Consider the following 27,816-nt stretch of genomic DNA (forward strand, 5'->3'; position numbering starts at 1 on the left):
CAACGCATTTTTAAAGGCTATTGTTAAAGGTGGAATCGAGAGGTTTAATAGTGTAGGAGTGAATGTTCTAAGATCGTCCAATGAGGCGTTTTGTATAACAAGAAGTGTCTGGCAGGACAAAAACAAGTTTGTGGTTGTATTTGATTTTTGGATTAGGAATTTATATGAGAACTGCAATAGTTTGTAACCCTTTCTCTATCAAGAGGATGGTGGCAGAGGCGCGTACACACTTGAATTGTGTGTACATTATACAAGAGGGACATTTAGGAGGCTGGATGAGATGGAGGAAGAGAGTGAAGCTGTAGTCCAGTTTACTGAGGAATAAGTGTATTTATAAGGGATTTGGCTGAGTGGATGGTGAGAGAAGATTAGGTCGGCAGGTGTTTCCCGGGTTGAAACTGGTATAGAATGCAGTTGAGATGACCAAAAGTGTCAAATGAGCAGGAAGTAAGGTGAATATGGCGGCCTGGAGACCACTGAAGGAGAGGCTGTGACGTAGCTGGGAAGGAATGGGCACCAGACACTGGAAGGCCTGCCAACAGCAGATGGTAAGGAGACAGCAGGTAGTTAGGCGTGGAGTGAGGCAGTCTCAGAAAGTGGCAGTTATTTCAGTGTCATTTCTGATGTAATGTTAGGAGGACTTGAAGTAAGATATTGAAGATGACCAGGTAAGTAGTGGATTAGAAGGTAAAACAGTCCTTTCTGCCAGAGAAGATCTGATGAGAGGAAGGGTGCCAGTAGATGTGCGTTGTTGGTTGGAAGTGTGGGCGCTGTGCTAACAGATTCATCACTTCAATGATCACTGTTATGCCAGCCTAAAAGAAAAAAAAATTGTTTCAAGTTGAGGAAGAGCGACCACTTGTACTAATAAAGGTGTGGATGTCTGTTTAGGTCTCGCCCTGGAATAAGCATCCAAAGGATGCATTCCAGGGACGGACACGTATAGTCACCTGTCTCGAGGGAAGGACGGACGAGAAGGTGCACGCGCTTCTCCCCGGCTGGATTCAGCTGCTTGCACGCGCACGTCGGCTCCGTCCACATTCACAGCAATTCCCGCGCCGTGCACATCCCCACACATACACACATGCATGCGCATACACACACACACAGACACTCGCTCGCACACACTCTCTCCCCCCCCGCAGTCATCACACACGCATACACACACGCACGCATACACACAGACTCCAAGACACATACACACACGCACGCGCGCTCACACACATACAGAGCCCCCCGCCGCCCCACGCACACACACATGCCCCCCGCCCTCGCAGCTCAGCAAAGGCCCCCACTCACCGGTACTCGTCTCCAGGCGAGGGCTCGTTGCAGGCGGCGGCGGTCTCTTCCTTCTGTGCGTGCGAGGCTCTCTCACCGGGAGCCCGCCCGGGCTTCCGGTGTGTCTTGACGTCCCGCCCCCGGCCTGCCTGACTTCCGCCCGGGATTGTACACCTTGTTTTTCTCGCCGTCTGTCTCGCTGTGTCTCATCTTCCGGTCCTAGTACCGTCAAGTGGTCAGTATTTGGTGAAGCTAGTTTTAAACTGGTGACGTGTTTAATTATGTAACATGTCATTTTACACTTATAAACTGCTTTATTATAAATGATCGCTGTTGCGTCTGCAGTTTGGTACGGTGTTTGCGAGTTGATGGCTGTTTTTTTTTCCCCATATATACGCCCGTGTGTGTTTATATAGATACATATTCACAGATATATATGCGTTATAGTTTAAAATATGTATTCATGTGCATTTACATGCGTGTATACCAGTGATTCATCATGAGGCAATGCTAGATATGAAACCGCTACACCCATTTAACATGTGTCTGGTTTTTGTTGTGAATCGCCTTTTTAAACACGTGATTTCATTGCCATGTTTTCCTGCATGTGTTTCAGATTAACTAATTTCTCAGCCTGCGTGTACCGTTTAATGTCACCTTTCTTATATCTACCCGTCGTCTGCACCAACTGTAACTTAATAATGAAAAATACGACTATTCCTGAATAAACCCTTTTTCTTTACCGACAAATATATTCGGGTCTCTAGTGGAATGTTAAAATACCTGTGAAGGTGACCATTTAACATGTGTCTGGTTTTTGTTGTGAATCGCCTTTTTAAACACGTGATTTCATTGCCATGTTTTCCTGCATGTGTTTCAGATTAACTCATTTCTCAGCCTGCGCGTACCGTTTAATGTCACCTTTCTTATATCTACCCGTCGTCTGCACCAACTGTAACTTAATAATGAAAAATACGACTATTCCTGAATAAACCCTTTTTCTTTACCGACAAATATATTCGGGTCTCTAGCAGTGTATTTTGTCCTTGTTTACTTTGTAGCGCCTCGACGTTCACCGCGGCACAAAACACGTTTTTTCCGTAAAACAGTAACGATCATGTTTAACCATAAATAACTCTTAACCGATCTTAGTGGAATGTTAAAATACCTGTGAAGGTGAGGCGAGGTACATTTAATAAAAACACTATTTATTAAACTACAAAGATATCACAAAACAACAACATGGGGAACAGGCAGGGTTTTGTAAATGCCCCCCTTTGATTCAAATGTGCCTTGACGGGAAATTACTGTTTTCAGCGCTACAGTCACAGTTCACAACAGAGATCTTTTACTCATCCTGTATTCAAACCTCAAGTCGGCATTTCCTGGTCTTTAGTACATGTTCGCTGGTCGGCAGCTGCCTCACTACATGTTCGTTGTTTTATTAATACATATAAAATTTTACACGCCACCATCTCCCATCGAGCGTGCGTGAGTTTACAAACTACACGTGCAATGTCAACAACAGGGGTAGCTCACAGCCGAACAAATCTCAGATATAGTTAATAAAAAACGGAATCCTGGGAAAGTCCAACTTTGTGCAGGCAACAAACATCAACTGGTTCACTCTCGAGAGGGGGACAAATATTGGAACTTTAGGCCACACACACTGCGCACTCACACACTGCACACTGCTTTAGGCCACACACACTGCGCACTCACACACTGTGCCCTCACACTACTTTAGGTCACATACACTGCACACTCACACACTGTGCCCTCACACTACTTTAGGCCACACACACTGCGCACTCACACACTGCGCACTCACAAACTGCGCACTCACACACTGTGCCCTCACACTACTTTAGGCCACACACGCTGCACACTCACACACTGTGCCCTCACCCTACTTTAGGCCACACACACTTCACACTCACACACTGCGCACTCACACACTGCGCACTCGCACACTGCGCACTCGCACACTGTGCCCTCACACTACTTTAGGACATACACACTGTACCCTCACACACTGTGCCCTCACCCTACTTTAGGCCACACACACTTCACACTCACACACTGCGCACTCGCACACTGCGCACTCGCACACTGTGCCCTCACACTACTTTAGGACATACACACTGTACCCTCACACTACTTTAGGCCACACACACTGCACACTCACACAATGCGCACTTACACACTGCGCACTCACACTTCTTTAGGCCAGACACACTGAGCCCACATACTATTTTAGGCCACATACACTGCGCCCTCACACTACTTTACTCCACACACTCTGCACCCTCACACACTCTGCACCCTCACACACTCTGCACCCTCACACACTCTGCACCCTCACACACTCTGCACCCTCACACACTCTGCACCCTCACTCACTCTGCACCCTCACACACACTGCACCCTCACACACTCTGCACCCTCACACACACTGCACCCTCACAAACTCATTGCCACATAATTATATGCTACATAATTACACTGCACTCAATGCAACATACACTCCAAACGATACCACTCAGTGCCACATAATTATATGCTACATAATTCCCACTGCGCTCAACGCAACATACACTCCAAACACCACTCAGTGCCACATAATTACACACCACATAATTACACTCTACTAAATGCAACACACACTCCACACAATACAACTCAGTGCCACATAATTATATGCGACATAATTACAATGCAACATACACTTCAAACAATACCACTCAGTGCCACATAATTACACTCCACACAATTACACTCTACTGAATACAACATACACTCCTCATAATACCACTAAGTGCCACATAATTATATGCTACCTAATTACATAGCGCTCAACGCAACATACGCTCCAAATACCACTCAGTGCCACATAATTACACACCACATAATTACACTCTACTGAATACAACATACACTCCAGACAATACCACTCAGTGCCACATAATTATATGCTACATAATTACACTGCGATCAACCCAACATACGCTCCAAATACCACTCAGTGCCGCATAATTACACGCCACATAATTACACTGCACTCAATGCAACATACACTCCAAATACCACTCAGTGCCACATAATTACACGCCACATAATTACACTGCACTCAATGCAACATACACTCCAAATACCACTCAGTGCCACATAATTACACGCCACATAATTACACTGCACTCAATGCAACATACACTCCAAATACCACTCAGTGCCACATAATTATACGCCACATAATTACACTGCACTCAATGCAACATACACTCCAAATATCACTCAGTACCACATAATTACACGCCACTCAATGCAACATACACTCCAAATACCACTCAGTGCACACAATTACACGCCACATAATTACACTGCACTCAATGCAACATACACTCCAAATACCACTCAGTGCCACATAATTATATGCTACATATTTACACTGCACTCAACGCAACATACACTCCAAATACCACTCAGTGCCACATAATTATATGCTACATATTTACACTGCACTCAACGCAACATACACTCCAAATACCACTCAGTGCCACATAATTACAAGCCATATAATTACACTATCTATCTATCGCCCTCACTCTTTCTATCGATCTATCGCCCTCACTCTTTCTATCGATCTATCGCCCTCACTCTTTCTATCGATCTATCGCCCTCCCTCTATCTATCGCCCTCCCTCTATCTATCGCCCTCCCTCCATCTATCGCCCTCCCTCTATCTATCGCCCTCCCTCTATCTATCGCCCTCCCTCTATCCATCTATTGCACTCACTCTATCTATCTATTGCACTCACTCTATCTATCTATTACACTAACTCTATCTATCGCATCACCACAGCATCACTCAGCACCACCACAACATCACTCAGGGGCACCACAACATCACTCAGGGGCACCACAACATCACTATGAGCTACTACAGCATCTGTTTGAAGCCTCTCTTTCAAACACTAATGCATGTCTGTATAATAATGCGGCTGCTGCTCTTCAAAGGTACAGGGAGCAGTTCACAGACGGTCCTGCCGGATCACATTTTGCAGCCGTACAATACCTCAAAGACGCGCTGACGCATTTTAAAGTTTGACGAGACAGAGCACTGCACTGAATTTCCACATTGGCCGCAAACCTTAGGAGGCTTTTGTTCAAAGCTGCAAGAAAAGTTCATGCTATCTGCTGCATTTCAATAGCTGTTGTTGGATCTGAAGTGTATTTCATGTTTGTCCTCAGAAAAAAAGAGCTTTTCTTCAAAAAATGATCACTGTTCTATTTATAGTGCACGCTGTGTACCTGTTTTAAAAGTGCGCTGGGTAGCTGGGGTTATAGTAACGCGAGTGATGCTCACACTCAGGTGCAGTTTACAGTAAAACGGCGGACCCGCAGCAACTCTGAAAATAGCACTGTAGCAGCCCACAGGTGAAGTCCCACATCGCCACTGTGGCTAGGACATCCCTGATCTCTATTTTGTTTTCTAGAAAGATGCCTCCCCTGTTAATAGCAGGCAAATATTGCTAATTATTTTACCCAGTTGCTATCACAATAGACATTAACAGCAGGAAACCACATCCAGCGTTATAAAAACAAAACGTAACTACTGCAAAAAAAAATAGCCAATGCCATTTACAATACTAAAAGCTCAAACTTATCCTAATGCGAGACCTATTGCATTGCAAATGCTTGTTTTAATTTGATGCTAGTGAAAGGCACTGGCTTGTCTTTAAGGTCAAGAGAATATGTCTACTCTATTGCTCTGCATCGCAAATCCTTGCACTCGAGGGCAGATCAATTAGATTTGGCATCTTTGTCGTTAGTATCCATAGGAAGCAGCCTGATTGTTTCTCTTCATTCATTCAGTAAGTAATTAAAGATCACCTGACCAAATTTGAAATGTTAACCTAATGTAAAAAAAAAACGGTTTCTGGCTAGGATCTTCAACAGGTCTTCTTGCACTTTAATAGGGCTTGTTTGAGCGACTGAACCATGTGGACATAAACATTATTACTCTGTCTACTACATTTACATTTTCATCCCTTGGGAGTTTTGCATAGACTTTCTTTTGAGGAAGGCTGGGTTAGATGATAATTTGAAAAAAGAAATGTCTCTACCTTTCCCTTTTCCTGTTTTAAGAGAAATCTTTAGAAAGGAAACACCACAAGATCAATGTGCGGGCGGCTCTGAAATGTTACTAGTCTTATACTAAAACGAAAAGAAGTGCTGACAGTTGTTTGTAACCTTTGATAGCCAGAAGCTGTTCCCCAAGGCCTCTGTTACTACTCTGGCAGTTGTTACTTCCATCGTTCTTGGGATCAGGGCTCATTCGTCATTGAGTAATTCCACTTAGTGCGTCAAACAATCTTACAGGGTAAATGGATGGTAATTACTGTAAGCAGTAAATACCCAGGTGTGGGGGTATTTACAGGTTGGTAAACACCACCTATTCCAAATTTCGTGGTTCATGGTTCAGAATGAGGCATATTATGCAGTTTAGTTCTTTTGAGCTCTGCTTACCACATTTTGCATATTTTCCTAGAATTTTAATTTGTCCATCTTTTTCCTTTGCGAAATGGGCCTAGGAGACACTGCAGGTGTAGGTACTTACCTTGTATGAGAATTAATTAGTGCAATTTTTACACTGTGTGGTAATTACTGCACAAATCCTGGTTTGTGTGCAAATGCCTATTATCGCATTAAGCAGAATAAACCCCTCTGCTCACTTCCTAAGAGTTATTAAATATATGACAATTATGTAGTCATTGCAAAACTCTCCTGCCGATGTTTATGGCATTTACTATAACACTCACCACAACCCCGTGACTGAAACCCAGTTTGGAGAGGTTGAGCCGCAGAAACTATTGGTCAAGTTGTAGTTTGCCTGTATCATCCCTTTCCTTTTAGTAATATTTGGCATTTTAATCAAGAATGCCACCACGTGGAGAATACATATGAAGAGAAGCTAGTTGCCCAAGAATGAAATGAGTATTTTCCAACAAGCGTTCTCACAACCGACCACAACACTCTTTGCCTCTAGCTTACATCAATCTATATTTTCTGGGCAAAAAAGACACAGAAATGATGTATGTCGCTTCTAACCACGATTCATTACATACAAGCCTTTGTTAGTGTGGATATAAACGTGAATATTTCATATTTCTTTCCTTTATGCTTACTAAATTTATGAAGGACTTACTGCTGCTAGAGGGAGGCAGATTAAAAAGTGTGATAGTACTATTACCTTGTGAGTAACAGACCATTAAGATAATGGTTTATGGGATGTGCTAGCACCCTTTTTGCGGGCAGACATCTAGCTGCAAGATGGCCCCTCTGAGTTTGTGAACACTGAGTGATTCTTTTACCCTTTTTTTATTGCAGGAGAAAACGAAACAAGAGAAAGGCGAGAAACTTGGTGAACGAGAAGACACAATCAATCCTGAATATAGGTTAACGGAAGTCAAGGTGATGCACTGTTTGTTTTATCAACCTGCTCTATACTTGTGCAAAAAAAATGCAGGTCCTGATTTATAATGTTAGCTTTTGTGAACTACCGTGAATGCAAATTCACATCCTTGTGTGCAAAATCCACCTACTGCCCCGCATGAGTAAGTCGGTGTGAGGACAATGACAAAGTGAGGAAAGGGATGATAATGAATGGGGTGGAGGTTAGAATCAGCATGGCCATAGAAATCCCTATGAACACCCACATAGGTTGCAGGTGTTGCTAGTCACCTTACCTCCTATTTGTCATCATATATGATCAAAATCGAAGCCTGCAGAAGACGCTGGAGTGTGCTGTCAAGGTAGGAAAGGATAAGGAACAAATACATATATAGTACGGGTATAAGGGAACGATATTCTTGAAGTTGGAAAAGTATATACGCTGTGGGGAAAAATAACAAGTGACCTATGCAATAGCATACTTTGGCTCTACTCTCTCATGCCAATGCTCCACCAAGTTGACAGTCTTCATGAGTATATGTGAGGCACCAGGAGCACTCAAGGAAATCTTTGACTGTACATTTCTTTGTGTACTCCATGAGACTGTGTCACTCATAAAAAATTTTGTTACTCCTAAAGCAAGGCAACAATTACGAGGAGTACAGTTCTGATGTTAGGAGTGTGTGTAAATGTGCTCTAGTCCTTCCTTTTCTCAGTAGTGGCAGTTTTTAAACAACCACCGGATGATTGCAGCAGTGTTTGCAGCTCTTGGTTTAATCAGAAATATTGTCATATTGGATACCAGATTATGATAAACGGTGATCCCATGTGTATTATTTCATGTGTTTATCTTCAGTTTCGAAATGTATATTAATGCGTGTTTTACAGAACTGTACATACTTTGCAAGAAATGTCTCACATCGCAGTGACATATAAAATGAAATTAATATTTTCAGTGCAATGTGTTCACTTTAACCTTAAACTGGCACGTACACTCAACAGATCAGTTGAGAGGTAGCAGTTGGCGTGCCCGGCCAGGGTACATCCCGTGCAGGTTGGCTCACTCATGTTTGGAACTGTGCCACAGTGAACATGGCTAGGCCACTGGATAGCCACCATGGACCTTATCCTGACTAAGAGCTTTGCTTCTCCCTCTGTGTTCAGCTGTGCGCGTGTTGACTTGAGCTGAGCTGCTTCGTAATTGGGTGACTAATGCTGCAGTATTCCAGTTATAAAGCAACTCTCTGCTCCTTATGATGGTGAGCCACAGTAGCTCGCCCCACCGTGCACCACAGCCTCAAAAGAGAATATATTGACTGTGATGATGATTTCTGCAGTGCTCCATTGCTTACCAGGGACATAGCTACCGCTGGTTCAGCAGGTGCTGGCACACTGGGGTCCGTAGCCTAGAGGGGCCCATTCAACCTTATAATTGCTGTATTTTACTTCTCGACATCCTTCACAGGGTCCAGTTTCCTTGCTTGCGCCTGGGCCTATGAAATGGTTACTACGCTACTGTTGCCTACCATATACAGAATTACAGATGGGTGTCAGAACCCCGTTCAGAGGGCCACAGTGCACGCAGATATTGCTGGGCCCAACCGTGGGGATTGAGGCCATTTACTCCTGGTGTCCCGGGCCTGGACCATCTAAGCCAGAACCCTTCCAGCGCCAAAGCACTACCTAGTAAGCAAGTTCCCCAGGGGCGACTTGCCTGAAATCAGCCTTTGTGTTCTGCACACGCGGTCGTGCATTCACAGTGACAAGAGGTTTCTTGTGGCCTCTCCAAGCTGGGTAAGTCCTTTGGTCTGTCCCACGGTGTGTTGGGGTGAGGTAAGGAGTAGTGCGAAACCTTTTACGTTGATCCTATCTTATGTTGCAAGTCTGCAGGGGTCTCCACGGTGACCTTTCTCCTCAGGTGACTTTCCTTACGAGGTCACACTTGGTCCTGGTGATTCTCACAAACACCCAGCATGTGTATACAGAATACACACACTGCACAGCATTATATCCTTCGTGTATTGTACCACTCACCGGCACACACACAAAGCAGATGCATATAACATGCACACAATACTTCCTCAGCCCTATATTGTAACATTCATAGGCCCACATACATCCTGCACATGTACACTACACACTCAATGCACAACCCGAAACACCAAACCAATGGAGGCCATAAGTAAGTTAAGCACAAAGCGGCAGAACTTTAAATGAGGGAGCCTATGGCCTTACTCCAGTGACACAGGTATAAAGGATCTGTTTACTCCTATAGATTATTACACGGTATGGTGCCACCACCATGCTCGTGTTGCCTAACGCCTGGTAAAGGCAGTAGCCTTTTACCACTGTGAGGGTAGCGCTTTGGGCACCCGTCCTGGTCCAACAAGACCGCAGTCCATGAGACAGGCCTATGTCATGGCACACATGCATATGCGTTTGCCTGTGACAACAAAAATCAGCATTAGGGATCCAGACATAAGTACAGTTGGGGGACTCCGGGCAGGGGAGCACGTACATTACCATGTAGAGGACTTCTCCATTCCGACAAAGGGTAACAACTAATTACAGGGATGTTTTTCACAGATGGGTATCTTATATATGTCCCTCCCCTCCACCCCAAATCATCTGCCCCTGCTTCCAACTGCTGTACGGTGACAGAGGAGTAATCTGGGAGCCATATGCAACATGGCCTCTCCTTCCTGTCCGAAGTGTAAAAAGGAAAACTACCTGGCCTCTTGCCACCCACACCATTTTCTGTGTATTCACAAACCTCCCATGCAGAAGTTGTGCTCCCTGCTTTCCAGCGCTGCTCTGACCAGCTCTGTAAGAGCTCTCCAAGAGTAGCCTGGGATTCCTTCATGGCCTAGCATATTCGGGTAACAGCTTTTATTAAAAACTGTTCTCATCATGGCAGTGTATTACCATATTTAGAACCTGGCATTCATGCTAGTGGCTCTTGTAGAGCCATACATATCATCCCTATATGATACAACTTATTATCAATGTTTAAAATCTATTTATTCCATTAACGCACAGAACCTCGATGGTATGTAGAACGCTGGGGGTCTACAGAACCCTGGTTGGAAAACTCGGTATCTGGGTAACCTGTTTTGTTTATGAATGTAGGGTCTCCTTTACAGATGATTTTAATGTCATAATTGTTGCTAGTGTTAGGCAAATATAATAATAGAACAGAGATTGAATACAATTTAAGTGCTGGTATTGCAAACAATTGCAAAAAATTATTGTGAAAAAGCGACCCAATAAAATACACATATCCTTGCACTCACTGAAGACATCTAAGCATATGTCACCACTAGGGAAATGTCTCGCATCACACTGGTTTTTCAAGGAAATGGAACAGATCATCACAGGTCCCAAAATATGCTCCAAAAAGAACTGTGAAAGAGTATCAACATGCATTTTCCCACTTATATAATCTGCTACACTTCCTGTTATGTGTGATAATTTACATGTGTGGGCGCAGGGTTGGTGACAGTGTTGACCTGAAGAATAGATGTGCAATGTGCTCCTAAAGACAAGCTTCAAAACAACATTGCAAAATACATGCAGCAAGAAGAAAGGACCGACTCAAAAAAAGGAGTTCAAGATGAATCATGTTGAGGAAAAACCATGATCATTTATTAGTTAAGTACAACACAGAAGACAAAAATATAGCTCAATTCAATAAATCAACCATAGGACATAGAAATTCGATTGCTATGAAGGCTCTCGGTAATAGAAATAGATGCAGTAATGAGCAAAACCAGAAAACAGACTACATAAAAAATGTGCAACAAATCAACAAGAAATCTGGCAGCATCCCAATGGGCTCAAAAAAGAGCCTGGCTCACCCCCAAATTCAGGGGTCTTTTATAATGAATTTCACCATAGAAAGTAATGAAGAACTATGTAGCCAGCATCGGATGAGCAAATGTATAATTTCAATTACAGTACAGTATTATAAAACATCATATAAACCCACTATGTTAGCACACCCCCCTATAAGACTCTGTTGAACTCTTTCTGATCAAATGTCATCAGAGAACAATGGAAAGACTCCCACAGCGTGCAAGCAGGAAGAGACTTGGATATAGCAAAGGCTTCCTCTGTACGTCTTTGAGAACAGTATATCATTGCAAAACAAAGAGTGCACATTATGATGTGTGCGGTGTCAAAATGATAATAACAAGCACACAATAATTGTTATGAGATAGCAGCCATCTTAATCAAACTAGAGACAAAGACTAGTTGAAGCATAGTCATGCATAAACCAGAAAAATGTATTTCTAAACGTCTGTGTTTTTGATTCAATTTCAATAGATTCATGTTAATATGCACATATAATTCGAATCAGAAAATAACTCCCAAACATGTCTAACAACTTTATTTTTTGCAATATTGAATACTTTTGCAGTGTGGATTTATTTTGAGGGCTTTGGGGCCTGCAGAATAGCATTTCCCCTCATTTGGCAAGGGTATCTCTTGGATGCAAGAGGTGACCTCTTTCTTTAAGGAGTATGTAAGGACGTGGAATCTGAGTTTATTTGCTCATCTCTGTATGTTTCAGAACTTTTCCTTGTGTGCTATTTCTTTTATTCTGTCCTTACTACTGGAAGAGCTACTGTTAGTGTAAAAGGCAAAATATTTTAGAACTTTCTCTCACTAGTCGCAATTTCTTACTTCGCAGTTTAAGCAATATTGTTAATATGTCGATCTCTCATTGAATTCAAAACGCTGAACACGCCACTCTGTTTTGCCCACAGGATAAAGACGGCAAACCAATGTTACCAAAGCCAGAAGCAAAACCCAAGGTGAATGAAAATCTGCTATGGGTAGAATATGTGAATAGTGTGCTTTTAAGTCAGCCTTAGTTTTATTCCTAGATAAATGCATTTACTTCAGACTCTACTCTGTAACCCATTGTGAATATTTTCTGCAAGCCTGCCTATAACATAGTTTAGCATGTGTTCCATCATCTACTGGCCCAAAACAAATTGTCTTGGAAAATGCTGAAATGCTGTGTTCTTTTCTGTGTCTCGCCTAGGCAATGAGTGACGATGAGCTTCTCGACGCCTTATCTGGTGACTTTGTCACCTCCCCTTCAGCAAAACAGTCAGCACCATTGTCTTCAGCCAAGGTCAGTGATTACATTCTTTCATTTCTGTGACTGATCTTTACTTCGGGTCTCAGTGGCTTTAGGTTTGTGATTTTTTTGCGTGATCTTGTGATTTTCCATGCTAAACACCAAGTTGACTCTTTCTTGCCAGATCTTATCTACAGCACTCTATTCAGAAAGTCAGACTTTGTAATTAACACTCACAACATACTACAGTTTCTCATGCTTTTCACTTAAGAGATCCTGTAGGTATTAGAAACAAAGATGAGTTTGCTACTATGGACTCATGCACTTGAGAGACACTGACTGGCAGATGTATTAATAGCTAACTGCTTGTAATCAGAGTTTTGCCATTAACATATACAGATTTAGAACAGTGCTTTATATTCCATGTTGCCCTAGATCTCATATTTTTAGCAGTTGTGGTTCAAATTTCTTTAATAAACCAGACTTGTTCCGTAGAATTTCGTTCCGATTATTCCCTTGTGTTTCTCACAAAGCAAGTTTTGTAAGTAAAGTGAAACTGTGGAAATAAACATCAGCTGTACGTTGTGCTGAAATGGTACTCTAATTTCGCACTTCATTTGTTTTATTTTTCAGAAGGATGATAAAAAGTCTGTAAGTGCTGAAGAAATTGTCTCCTGCTCGTCCGCCTCTGCGGTGCATGCTGGCGCTCCAGCTCCTGCTGATTCAGTAAGTGGAAAAAAACTGAATAAATCAAACATTGATGCGAATACCACATTGGAACTTGAGTGTTTTTTTTACAAAACTAAATTCTCTGTCTGGCACATTTATGGGACAAATTAAGGCTTTAAAATTTACATTTTCTGAATGTAGCTGCATACTAGTCGTGCTTTTGGATGGCAGTCTCTCATTTTGTCTGCTCGTTGGACACCTGACTGATGAATTTTGCACACTTAACATGATACACTGCCTGCTGTGCAGCTAAGAGTATTTATGCTGCACCTCATAGAATCCGCTTAAATAAATTGGGTATAAAACAGGTACAGAATTATTCAAATGCTTTGATAACTCTGACCACGAACCAAGTTCTCAGTCTGTAACAGTGCTTACTTAATTTGTGACGGTGATCACAAGTGGGGAGCGCAACACTCGTTTTTAACATCATCAGACTAGGAGAGGAAGGGCAGGAGATAAACAGGAAACAAATATCAAAGAGAACACAGATATTAAAAAGAACTGCAAGAGGGACGTCTTAGAGACAGCAACTGTCTGGTGCTGGCATAAAGAGGCATGAGGTGAAATCAAGGCTATGCAGCTTTGGTATTGAGCTTTGCCTGGCATTTGGCAGCTCAGATGCTGGATCCTAAGAAAGCCTTGGGGCCTTTGCACTTAATAGGTCTCGCCGGCGTTACAGCGCTTGCGCTGCTCGCCTTGGCGAGATCTATTGTCGTTGGTTTTCTGTCCGGTTTCTTTGGAAGTGGGGTTGGTAACTGCCCTGTCTCCCTTAGGCCCCACCCAGTCGACTAACGTTGCAGCGTATGCGCACTGCGTCTCTTCACGTTGTGTCCTTGTCTCACACTTGAGCCCCCTTCTCTGAGAGGATTGTTGTCTCTTCCTCTTGCTCATCCGCTTTTACTTTCACAAATACAGCACATCGCACTTTAACATTAGCGGCCGCGTGCCTTGTTTCTGGAGTTGCTCTACGGAGGCCTTTTAGCGCAGTCAGATGAGTGCAGAAGGCTCAATTCTTATTGCTATTTAGCACACATAGCACAGTGCTACCGGCCATTTGTGTGGCAGCGCATTCAAGGGGGACGTTTCAAATAGTTGAGGTGTTCGAGGCATGTGGGCTGCTAAATTCATATCTTTTGCATTAGATCGCCGCCTAGTGTTGGGTCTGGATGATCGCACATTGTTGTCCTGGAAGAGTCTTCGAAGTATCCTGAGATAGGTGGCTCCTCCCCTGGACTACAGTGCGCATGGGCATCGGCTCCATCCCCAGATTGTTTTTTTCCGCCATTGGGTTCGGATGCGGTCTCGACGTCTCTCTGTCGGAACCGAGAAAAAATAGCTTCTTTAAGGCCAAAAGGCCGTCGTTTCTTTACGTCGGTATTGTTTTGCGTACGGTCTCGAGTTCTTCCGTCTCTTTCAGTCGGAATCTGCGGAGTCGAGTTACTCTTCGGACACCGGGGCCTTCTCTTCGCAACACGACCGAAACTTTTCAACATGGAGCGGAGCCCGTTTAAATACTGTCCCGTCTGTGGGTCCAAATACCCACATATCGACGTGCACCCGGTCTGCAACAAATGCCTGTCGCCAGACCATAACGAGGACAATTGCATGGCCTGCTCCAGATTCAGGTCGAAGAAGACGCTCAAGCTCCGGCGCGCGGTGCGCCTTGAGGCCAGACAGGCGGCCCCGGCTCCAGATAACATCTTCGGCGACCAGGAAGAAGAGGGCCTAAGCCATCATCTTCAAATCTCACCACCCGCGACGGAGGTCGAGGCAGATCCGGAAAAGACGACGGAGTCGTAGATCAAGGCCTTGAATACGTCCACGAGGTAGGGGACGTCGAAGAAGTTTATGGGACCGCGGAAGATAGCTCAGGGGATGAGCTATGCCCCGAGAGTTACGAGGATCAGGCTCGGGTCACGGGATCGCCACTCGGCCTTACCCAAGACCCTGCACCGCAAGCCACGGCCCCGCCTTCAGGCCCGGCCACGGACATACTTGCCACGCAGCCCGTATCGAAACCGAAACTGAAACCATCGGTATCGACGACGCCTAAAATGGCCGACCCGAAAACGAAACCGAAACTAACGGATTCGAGTGCACCTAAGATGGCGGTCGCTCCAGCAAAAACGCCAAAGCCTGCTACCTCGTCGACTCCTTCGACCTCCGGTCAACAGAAGTCGAAGAAACCTATCGATTCGACAGTGCCGAAGCAGTCTGCGGAGGAGGCATCCTCTAAGAAGGTCGCCCGGGCGGCCTCGACCGGGGCAACGCCGTCGAAGTCCACAAAAGTCGGTGTCAAGACTACGGTACCGACGGAGGCTGCAAAATCACATGGATCGAAGAGCGGAGGCTCAACACATCGGTCCAAGGACTCTGTGTCTACGGCTGCAGCATCGACGGCTAAAACTCAAAAGGGCCTACAGGCCGTCGAAACCGGAGGCAAAGTGAAGGCCTCCTCGTCGGCGCCAAGTGCCGCTGTGAGTGACGCATCCCTCATCGCCACTTCACTCCAAAGAATTCGGGATAAAGACTCTGCGACGTCGGCTCCGGCGCCGTCGTCCCAGAAGCCGATGGACATGCCGGCAAAGCCGGCTGGAAAACTTCTCTTCATTCTGCCGCCGAAGGAAGCACCAAAGGCCTTTGCGCCCAAGACGGCGCCAAAGACATCGGACTCGTCCACGTCTGCTGGAGTATTAGGTCAACATCTCGACTCAGGAGACAATTCAGAGCGTTTTATCGACGCTGACACAGGCAAGTTGAGCCTTTACAAGAGGAAGATCACTTCCCAACCAGTGGACTCCTATATTATTCCACTGAAGAAGAAAAGGCCTGTGCAGGACGCTCCAGCCCTGATTGAGCCTATCCAGCCTCCTCCTAGAAGGAGTCCGACCCCTTCCCCCGACCACTCTGAGGGAGAGGAATATGGACAAGATGACCAGTACACTTTCCCCATCAATGACCCCGATGCACACCAGGATTCCTATGACGACGTGGGTGATCAGGGAATCCAGAATATGGGACAAGACCCACAGACTTTCAGTGTACGTGCATCCCCCACAGAAGACTCTGCAGGATTTCATGCACTCATTGAACGGGCAGCTGCTAATCATGATGTGGACATGCATGCTGACCCAGTGGAAGAAGATTTTCTGTTTGAGCCTTTTTCAGTCTCTGAAAGGACAGTCAAGACACTTCCTATGCTCAAAGGTGTCCTTAAGCATGTTGCGGAAATCTTTAAAGAGCCTACCAGGGCAAGGGTGGTCAATCCACGCATCGAAAAGAAATACAAACCGGCACCTGCAGACCCTGCATACATTCGGGGGCAGTTGCCACTGGACTCTCTTGTGGTCGCAAATGCCCGCAAACTGGCCAACTCCCAGACAACGGGTGAAGCTCCTCCCCCAGACAAGGAGTCTAAAGTGCTTGAGGCAGGGGGCAAAAGGGTAGCTGCGCAGGCTGCCAATTTCTGGCGTATTGCTAACACACAGGCGCTATTGGCACGTTATGATAGGGCGCATTATGACACCCTAGAGCAAGTCTTGCAACACCTGCCTCCGCAGTTTCAAGAGGCTACAAAACTGCTTATAGAAGAGGGAAAACTCATCTCCAACGCAGCCATAAAGTGTGCACTTGATGCCGCAGACACAGCAGCTAGGGCTATTAACACTAGCGTCATGCTGAGACGACAAGCGTGGCTACGCATATCAGGGTTTAAACCAGATATTCAAACGACCATACTCAACCAGCCCTTCAATCCTGATAGACTGTTTGGTCCTGACGTTGACACCACCCTCGAAAAGATTAAGAAAGACAACGAAACAGCTAAGTCTATGGGGGCCCTTCAGTCACAACAATTCCGGGGCAACACTTTTCGTCGCTCAGGTGCACGTGGAAACACCCGAGGACAGATGGGTCAACAATCTCAGTTCACTAGAGGTGGGGCACAGTCCTCGTACCCCAAGCAGAATAAAGGGGGTTATCGAGGAAACAGCACCAGAGGACGTGGCAGAGGGAACAACAACACCCGTTCCTCTGCCCCAAACAAACAGTGACTCTCTGTCACTGCCCCCCGACCATTTAACACCTGTCGGGGGGAGACTTCAGCAGTTCCTGCCAGTCTGGACAAACATCACCACAGACAGGTGGGTACGACAACTTGTCCAGTACGGTTATTGTCTAGAGTTAAAGTCCACTCCACCCAACATTCCACCAAGACAACGGCCTATGTCCGCAGAGCACTTGCACTTATTGCAGCAAGAAGTAGTGGTGATGCTGCAAAAAGGCGCAATCGAGCTCGTGCCAGTGGAGGAGGAAGGCACAGGAGTATATTCCCTGTACTTCCTTATTCCAAAGAAGGACGGATCTCTCAGACCCATTCTGGATCTGCGTCCCCTCAACCTGTATATACTGTCAGAACATTTCCATATGCTTACACTGCAACAGATTCTTCCCTTGTTAAACCAAGGGGACTTCTTAGCAACCTTAGACCTCAAGGATGCTTATTTCCACATACCACTACACCCGTCCCACAGAAAATACCTCAGGTTCACTATCCAAGGCAGGCATTATCAGTTCAAAGTCCTACCCTTCGGAGTGACCACAGCCCCAAGAGTGTTTACCAAGTGTCTGGCGACGGTAGCGGCGCACCTCAGGAGGCAGAACATCCATGTCTACCCCTACCTAGACGACTGGCTCGTTCAAGCCAAGTCGGAACAACAGTGCGCCGCGGACATGTCGACTACCATTCACCTCCTTCACAATCTGGGCTTCTCGTTGAACTACCCAAAGTCGCACCTTCAGCCGGCACATGTCCGGCAGTTACTGGGCGCGACGATCAAAACCCTGACGGCCATGGCTCAGCCAAACCAGGTCAGGATAGACAGCATGCAGTCTCTAATCCAAAAGTTCAGACCACAACACTCGCTTCCAGCGAGAGTGTTCATGCAGTTGATTGGCATGATGGCCTCCTGCATCTTCATAGTCCCTCACGCACGTTTACATATGCGTCCGCTCCAGGAGTGCTTAGCAAATCAGTGGACACAGGCTCAGGGACAATTGACAGACCTAGTGTTGGTTACCAGTCGGGCGTACGACTCTCTGCATTGGTGGAATCCACACAACCTTTGCAAGGGCCGACTGTTCCAAGAGCCAGTGCCACAGATTATCCTGGCAACGGACGCATCTCTCCAAGGATGGGGAGCTCATCTGCTCACTTACACAGTGCAGGGACTATGGACGACGCAGCAACAGAAGATGCACATCAACTATCTGGAACTGATGGCAATCTTCATGGCGCTCAAGTCCTTCAATGTACATCTGTGCAACAAGGTAGTGTTAGTCCGGACGGACAACATGACAGCGATGTACTACATTCAAAAGCAGGGAGGCACCCACTCGCCACAGCTGTCTCATCTGGCTCAGAGCATGTGGAAGTGGGCCATTCAGAGGAACATTTTCCTAATGGCAGAACACCTCCCGGGCAAGGACAATCAGATGGCGGATCTGCTCAGCAGATACAGCCATCAAATGCACGAGTGGGAGTTACACCCATCAGTACTCCGCCCGTACTTCCAGCAGTGGGGTCATCCGGAGATAGACCTGTTTGCCACAAACGAAAACGCAAAATGGCAACACTTTGCCGCCAGGTTCCCTCACCCACAGTCGCAGGGGAATGCGATATGGATGAACTGGTCAGGCAAATTTGCGTACGCTTTTCCACCAGCCCCTCTAATACCGCTGGTGGCAAGGAAACTAAGGCAGCACTCGACGACACTCATCCTAGTTGCTCCAACGTGGGCACGCCAAGCATGGTACACCACGTTTCTGGAACTCTCGGTGGTGCCGCATCAAAGGCTGCGCCTCACGCCCAGGCTTTTGACGCAGAACCATGGAGACATTCAGCATCCAGATCCGCAACAGCTCAACCTGGCGATCTGGCTCCTGAAGTCCTAGAGTTTGGCTACCTTCACCTACCTCCAGAATGCATGGACATCATCAAGGAGGCAAGAAAGCCGACTACCAGAGCATGCTATGCTGCAAAATGGAAGCGTTTCGTCATTCACTGTACAGCTAATAACATAAACCCGCTAGATGCATCTATCCCTAACATCATTTGCTATCTGTTACATCTTTACAAGTGCAATCTAGCCTACACTTCCATTCGGATACATCTATCCGCCATAGCAGCTTATCTCCAGAACAGACAACATCTCTCTGTCTTCAGAGTGCCTGCCATTAAGGCCTTCCTTGAAGGTCTGAAACGAGTCATTCCCCCAAGAACACCGCCAGCTCCGGTGTGGAACCTCAATGTGGTCCTCACCAGGCTGATGGGACCACCTTTTGAGCCACTACACTCGTGTGAACTCCAGTTCCTAACGTGGAAAGTAGCTTTCCTTATTGCTATTACGTCGCTGAGACGTGTCAGTGAGCTGCAAGCGCTCACAATCCAAGAGCCATTCATACAAATTCATCCAAATAGGGTGGTACTACGTACTAACCCCAAATTCCTTCCGAAGGTGGTGTCACAGTTTCATCTCAACCAAACTATTGACTTGCCTGCATTCTTCCAAAACCCACAGACGGTGGCGGAAAGAATGCTTCATACTTTGGATGTTAGGAGGGCGTTGATGTACTATATTGGCAGAACACAACACTTAAGGAAAACAAAACAACTTTTTGTTGCCTTCTCGCCACAGCACAAGGGCAACCCTATTTCCAAAGCAGGAATAGCCAGATGGATTGTTAAGTGCATCCAGATCTGCTATCAAAAGGCTAAACGCACCTTAACAATACCCCCAAGGGCGCACTCCACACGCAAATTGGGGGCATCCATGGCTTTCCTGGGGAACATTCCTTTAGAGGACATTTGTAGAGCAGCCACATGGGTTACACCACATACCTTTACAAAACACTACTGTGTTGATGTGCATTCCAAACAGCAGGCAGCTGTTGGGCAGGCTGTTCTCAAAACACTTTTTCAGGTTTCTGCAGCTGGCACAGGCGACCGCCGCTAATGGAGGGACTGCTATATATTCTATGCAAAAGATATGAATTTAGCAGCCCACATGCCTCGAACTGAATATGCTACTTACCAGTATGCATCTGTTCTTGGCATGTAGGGCTGCTAACATTCATATCGCCCACCCTCCTCCCCGGTGCCTGTCGCAGCTGCAGACATACTCTTGCATTCAATCATTAGCATGGACATCCTTTACACTTTACACTCCATCTCTGCCACAATGGCTAAAAACAATCTGGGGATGGAGCAGATGCCCATGCGCACTGCAGTCCAGGGGAGGAGCCACCTATCTCAGGATACTTCGAAGACTCTTCCAGGACAACAATGTGCGATCATCCGGACCCACCACTAGGCGGCGATCTAATGCAAAAGATATGAATGTTAGCAGCCCTACATGCCAAGAACAGATGCATACTGGTAAGTAGCATATTCATTCCGTAACATGGGGTGGTTCCTACTATCATCGGCGCAGTGCTCTGCAGAGCGATGTAGGGTAAAATGAGGCCCTCACCCTCTGCAGAATGTGGCGAGGGGCCACTGAGTCTCCCGTAACTGACAGATATTCATTGATCTTGGGCTGAAAGCTCCCCCGTTCCTCCCCTGGAGGGTCCCCACCCTTACGCTGCTGCAGAGGCTTGTGGTAGGCCCTGGCTGTGCAGTGCGTGCCTGTATGCACACGCTTTCTAGTGATGCACTGTGACATGATTTTCCTCCAGAGTGCGCTGCGTGATGCAGTTGCGTGGGTGAATCCAGTATTCAGTGAATAAGTGCAGTACTATGCAGAGCTCTGACGTGAAGTGCTAACCTGCTTGTGAACTAGAGTGAGGCACGGTGGCGTCAGATTCTGCAGCCTGCTGTGTGACATCTGGTGTGTGAGTAATGCCTCCACCAACCCCCTGTAAGATGTGCTTCCCCACTGGTTTAGTTTTTTTTTGTGAGGGGTGTTTCTTGTAGCTCAAAGCATGCAGCCGGGGCCAGTCTACGGCCAAATTGCGGTGACCCGGCAAAGGCCCTCGCGCAGCTCTAACTGCTGGAGTTGCAGCGTTGTGTTGGTGAGGAATGAGGTGCATTGGAAGAGCCCTGTTCGGAATCCAGTGCTGGAACAGCAGTGTGCTGCAGACCAGGACTGATGTGGTTTGGCAGAGATGCGCATGGGTCCCTGCCGAAGAACAGTAGATTTGCAGATGATTTTATTTTTTGAAAGTTTTATATAAAGGTGAATGATGGTGTGCGGGAGATATTTTTCCTTGTGGTTGAGTCGCCTGCCTCTCTCTACACACTGCCAGCCCCTGATGTGATGGCGCTTTGGTGACCCTGAGAACGTCACCCTGAGGGTTGTGCCTATTCTCTGCCGTGCATGCTATCCATCTGGGCATATTGAGCCCATATGCTGTGCCAGGCTTATACTTGTGCCCAGTGTTACACATACATAATGTGCTCCTTTCTGCTTGCTGCCCTGCGTATACTGTGGGTTAGGTAACAATTTGATGCGAACACTGAACTATGTGGTGGGCAGGCAGCCTACACTAGGTCTCCACTTCATGCCGTGGATGCACACGGTTGCCCAGCTCTGTACTCACCACGGAGAACATATATTCAGAGATGCACATGCACTCGGCGCCGCTCTACTTTTAAGCGCTGCTTCCGTTCCAGTTCCTTTCTCAATCTTGTCTAATACTTCCCCCACCCTTACAGTTTTGCTCTGACTTCTGCCACTCGTTCTCTCACCCTCATCTCTCTGGTTCTCCACCTGCACCAATCATTCTTCCACCCACTTCAGCTTCACCAGTTCACTTTCTCACCACTAACTTTACCCCTCTCTTCCTTACCTCGCTCTCCCCTATCGTTCCTTCTCATGCACGTTCCTTAGTGACTTACTCCGCGCACAGACAACAGGGACAACAAATCGCCCATAAAAAAATATAAAGAGTTAACCTCCACTGCTTGATCTCACTTTCACTCTGGCCATTACCCCTATTTCCTAGTTTCCCTCTGCTCCACTTTTATTCCCTGGTTCTCTCCCACCTCCACTCTTCCACCGTCCTCTGCATACTTTCCACATTCCCTCATTCTCGCACCTAGGTCTCTGCCTTCTACTTTGACATATTTCTTAACTTTTTATCTGTCTCCCAGTTCCATTGTCCTCTCTTCCTCCTCGTCCTCCTTCGGTCACCGTCCCATGTCCACGTCCTACTACAGGGTCTCTCCATCATCTCCCACCTTTCTCTTACCTTCGCCTCTCCCACTCCCTCCCCCTCTAACTCCACCAGTCTTCTTACAGATTCCACCTTTCTTCTATTTTTTTGCCCCCACCTTCTGCAATCTGCATCATTTCTATTTCTCAACGCTTCACCATCACCCTTCCCCTCTCATCTCTAGCACTTATTCCCTCACCACTACGCGCTCCATCCCCCTTCTCCTCCCTATACAATCAGCATAATTTCACTCAAAGCTACACACTTCCACACCACACAATTCAACTCTTCACATTTCCATTCCACACCACATAAATCAACAGCAAACCACATCATTCAACTCAACAACATAATTACACAACACACCACATACTTTCAATCCATACCACAGAATTCCACATCATGCCACAAGAAAGCACACTACATAATTAAACTCCTCTACATACCACTCCCGAACACAAAATGCCATTCCAAATAATTACACTCCATAATGCACAATTCTACTCCACATAATACCAGTGCACTCAGTGCCCATCTTTACTATCCACAATAAACCACTGCACACCATACCACATAATTCCACTACACTAAACCACTCCATACCACACAATTCTACCACATAGAATTCCAAAACTAACAATACCAATTCCACCCACACAATTCCACTCCACACCACCTACATCCACTACACTCTAAACCAAAGCACATGGGTAAAAAATATTATCATTTACAACGCCAATAGCTCTACCTCTGACAAATGCGAGACCTATTGCATTGCAAATGCCTGTTTTTTTGTACCAAATAAGAACCAGCATTCCAGCTGGTCTCCAGCTCTACTGTCAGTGATTTGACTCTTTGTAGACCCAGGCTCTGCCTCTCCCTTTCAACCATCAAACCCTAACTCCCTCTGCCCTCCTTCCTCCTATACTGTTCGTCCTTATTTCTGGTGACCATACCTCCTACTAAATCTTAAGCCTCACCTCATCCACCTCATGGTCTGGCAATGGCATTCTGGTGTGTTTACACAATATGGGTTGTCTCTGTCTCCCAGAATCTGACAATTTTTATTTCTCAAGTAAGCAAGCCTGTTTCCTCCACCATGCTAAAGCTTTTTCATTTCTGTGTATGATAAATATATGTGCATGCTTACGGCATGCCCCTGCGGTCTGTACTATAGGTTTTGTAACTGTTGGCAGTGGCCTCCTATACTCCCACTAAGAGCCACCCTACAAAATACGGAGGTCACTGTCCCTGATACCCCTTTAATCAGGGTCGGTTATATGTTATTACAACGAACTCTGTTGTAACGCATGCCTTTACCACGCATGCGTTACAACGGAATACTATTTTCACGCATAACCTTCTCCACGTTTTTTCCGTGGTGACTTGTTACGTAATAAAAAAAAACGGCTATTTCCTTCCTCTACGATGCCGATTCCCTGCACTTCTCTAATTAAGGTTAGTGGGGTTTTTTTTTGAGGGGGGGAAACCCCCCCTCATCCCCCATTTTTTAATTGTACCCTTTCCCACACATGCCTTTACTACGTACCTCGTAGTAAACGTATGCGTGGTAAAGGTTTTCGTTGTAACCACGCATGCGTTGTAATGCATGCGTGGTTAAGCTTTTCGTTGAAACGGCCGCGTTGTAGTGGCCGTTTCCCATCAGGGTCCAGTTTTGTAGTAACTCTCCGTCTTTGCTCCTATCCTTACAGTGAGTGAGGTAATGACAATAGCGAGTAACACGTTTCCAGAGTTACAAATTTACTTGATACCGAAAGGATGTGGTGTAAGTGATAGGAGCAATAATTTTACTCTATTAGAATCACAAAGTTGTGCAGAAGGATGTTGACAAAAAGTGTATTTCAACATAGAAAGGATACGTGGAAGACATTCTGGTCCACATTACGAGTAGCAGCTTATTTCTGAAAGGGCCAGTAACTGCTGGAACCATAGGCATCGGAATTATGAGATCCATGGAAACACCTGCAAAGGTTCAGGCTAAAATTAGAAATTAACAAGGCAGTTAGACCTAGAATTACGTATTCCACCAGGAATTTCTCATTTCTTAGTGGACCCTAAAGGTAAACAAGCATTCCCTACTTACAAAGTTACTGCTACCCCCAGTATTGGTAACAGTAACGATGAGGAAACGCCCATTTCCAGGGCCACTTGTAGTGAGGGCCATAGTAGAAATAACGTGAGAGCAAATGGTGTAAAAACAATATAGTTTTTCAAGTTATATTAGTGATAGGAGAACAATATAAGAGTACAAAAATGAATAAAGACAGTAGGATGTGTATGCAGGATGAGCAAAAAACTGACAGTTCTTGACAAATGTGTTCAGGTGTGACATTTTGTAAACTATTTTCCATTTGTATTAACAAAGGTGTGAAACATTAGAGCACAGGTCCTTACACAAAAATACAATATGACTACGATACTTCCCCGATTAAAAATCTTGAAGCAGAGGTTTTTAATTATAGACATTTTGTTGGTTCTATTGCCTGATCTTTATCTTGCTTTTTTATTCTTTGCACTTAATAACAACTGAAATATCTCAACTTGAGAAATCAAGTGTGTTCTGCATTCCTTCCACAGAATATGAGTGTTTCTTAACTGGCTATGGTCTCCAGAAATTTGTTTTGTAATAATGACTATTTAATACAAAGGTATACCTAATTGTTCAATTAAATTTTCCAGGATGTGCAGATTCCAGATGATGCCTTTGATCTCTTGTCGGACACACTGGGCACAAGAGAGCCGGATCCTGAAGAAAACAAGCCCATGGTGGATAAAGTAAAGGTAATCAAAAAGGATTTCTGAAACAAATAACCACAGGACAGTGGATTGTATGATACAGATTTATTACCAAGCTAAAGATGTGTCAGGGTAGAAACTCCCAACAAGATTCAGTCAATGACTGGGGTTTGGTGGACTAGGTTACTGCATTTCCACTTTCCAGGTCCTAGGTATCGCTAAATGAAATTCTATGCAACCAGAATATGGGATAAAAACTATTGAGACTGTGAAAGGTTTGACAACTCGTAGCCTCCACCATTTTAGAATTGTAATTTGTGATTGTCCTTTCTCATCTATCCCTACTATTTCAGCACTCATTTATTTAGTTGGGAACGTTCATATGATTAATGGTATGTCACATATATGACTTACACTATTAGCAGGGCATTTAACTGGCATTTATTGGTGGTTTGCGGTTGAAAGTAATATAATTTTGAGGCTGAAGCTCTATGGACCTAGACGTTCCTGCTCACTGATACACTGAAGCGCATTAAAGTAAAGTAGCATGAATTAGTGAGTGAATAATGCAATTTATAAAGAGTCTGATACAGACCTAAACATCACCTAGTGATGTTAACAGTTATGGGATAGCTGTTTGCGTTTACATTTGGATTTCCTAAAGAAGAGCAGGATTTTATGGCATGACACTGAGGCTAATATAATGCAAATCTCCTTCATTGCCAGTTTACAGCAGCAACAATTGAAGAATATAGAACTTTAATAACATTCTAGTAGTCTATAAGACCCCCCCACATGCAGTATTCTCCCTTCTTTGTTGCGGCTGCTCACAAGATCAGTACAGTCTTTATATCTTTAAGCCTTATTCTGTTTTTACTTATTGTCTTTAGCTATCCCACCCTCTCCTATAGGTATCTTGTCTTCTACCTGGTACTAATCTACACGATTAACTATTATTAACTATAACTTTGATTATTAATTAATTCGGAAAAGGAGGGTGCTTGCTGTCACCATTTACGTTTTCTTTTCACTGTCGAGCCAGAGGTCCCCTTCTGCACCCGACACATTGCAGGCATTCACCTCGGCTCCTTAAGGCACAGAAATACACCTTGCAAGACTTTGTGTTTTTCTTTGGAGGCTGGCCTGCGCGCCTTTCCCGCAGTCGGCCGGTGTCCTTTGAAAACCCGAAATCGCATAAGCTGCCATGCCAACGCCATAACCAAGAGCCAAGCTCCGCTGACATAGCAGCACGGCTCATCAAGACTTCTGCAATATCCTTGCGAGCCAGCCCTGTTTGTAGACTAGCTCTAGAGATACCGCTCCCCTCCCCCAAGGTCGCTAGTGAACGCAACTCACCTCGCGCACAGCCTCAGCGGAGATTAAAGACACTATCATAAACTCCGGCAGCCCTCTTCCTTCACAGCTGCTGCCGAAACCCTCTATAAAGGAAAAGAACAATGAGAGCTTAAATAAAAGAACTGAAAATTGTGGGATACAAACCACAGGGCAAAGCCATAAAAACAAAGAAAGGACAATAAGATTTAGAAAAGGCCCTTAAGAAATGAGTAATAACACTAATCCAAGCTGGCAGCTATTTTAATAATCTGATAAAGACTACTTGCCGCTGATTCCTTAACGTAGAATTATCCCCAGGCGTGAGACTGGATCCGGAAAACTTTTTTGCCACAGCATCCCTGCGTGCCGCATCTGTGACGTCAGTGAGGATTCATCAGTCCCAAAACTTTAAAAACACAGAAAAATGACTGCCCCCCATGTTTAGTGAATAGGCTCAATTAGAGTCCTTAATTAACAACATACAAAGATGAGCTCACTGAAACCAAACACATGACCACATTTTTAGAAAAATACAAAACATAATTTTATTTATTTTTCCTATTCAAGGATTTTTTCAAAATATTATTTCAGTACACACAATAAATAATTTAGATACACATTCCACACACTCCTACATGCATTCAATCAAACTACACAACAACAAACACACTCTTTAAACCACATCAATCATTTTCTATCATCAGGCATACCCATACATGGTTCATTTGTTCAACACTCATCATACTTCCAGAGTCAGATGTAGCACACATATTCTGTCCACACCAATCTCCCCACAGCAATGTGGGAGACCAGATGACAAAAAGTAGCAGGACAGATTACAAAAAGCCAACGCGCGTTTCGGTGCAGTGCCAGGTCAACGGCCACATCTTCTTCAGGGCAGTCAGAGTAGGGAGAGGGGAATGTGAAGAAAACAGCATACAGTCTGCAATAGTTAAAAAG

The 27,816-nt window shown here is 45.2% G+C and overlaps 1 protein-coding gene across 24 annotated transcripts in view; it reads left to right on the forward strand.

The window, feature by feature from the left end:
* The window catches only part of CAST (calpastatin), a 685,784-nt gene that overhangs the window by 591,365 nt on the left and 66,603 nt on the right, over nucleotides 1-27,816 (forward strand). For all 24 annotated transcript variants that reach the window (XM_078675414.1, XM_078675406.1, XM_078675407.1 and 21 more), the window contains 5 exons: nucleotides 7,668-7,751; nucleotides 12,500-12,547; nucleotides 12,781-12,873; nucleotides 13,453-13,545; nucleotides 25,465-25,566. In XM_078675414.1, coding sequence (XP_078531540.1) covers nucleotides 7,668-7,751; nucleotides 12,500-12,547; nucleotides 12,781-12,873; nucleotides 13,453-13,545; nucleotides 25,465-25,566 — 420 coding nt within the window. The remainder of the gene's footprint in view (nucleotides 1-7,667; nucleotides 7,752-12,499; nucleotides 12,548-12,780; nucleotides 12,874-13,452; nucleotides 13,546-25,464; nucleotides 25,567-27,816) is intronic.

The sequence above is a fragment of the Lissotriton helveticus genome, chromosome 2_1 (genome assembly GCF_964261635.1).
Source record: "Lissotriton helveticus chromosome 2_1, aLisHel1.1, whole genome shotgun sequence".
NCBI lineage: Eukaryota > Metazoa > Chordata > Amphibia > Caudata > Salamandridae > Lissotriton > Lissotriton helveticus.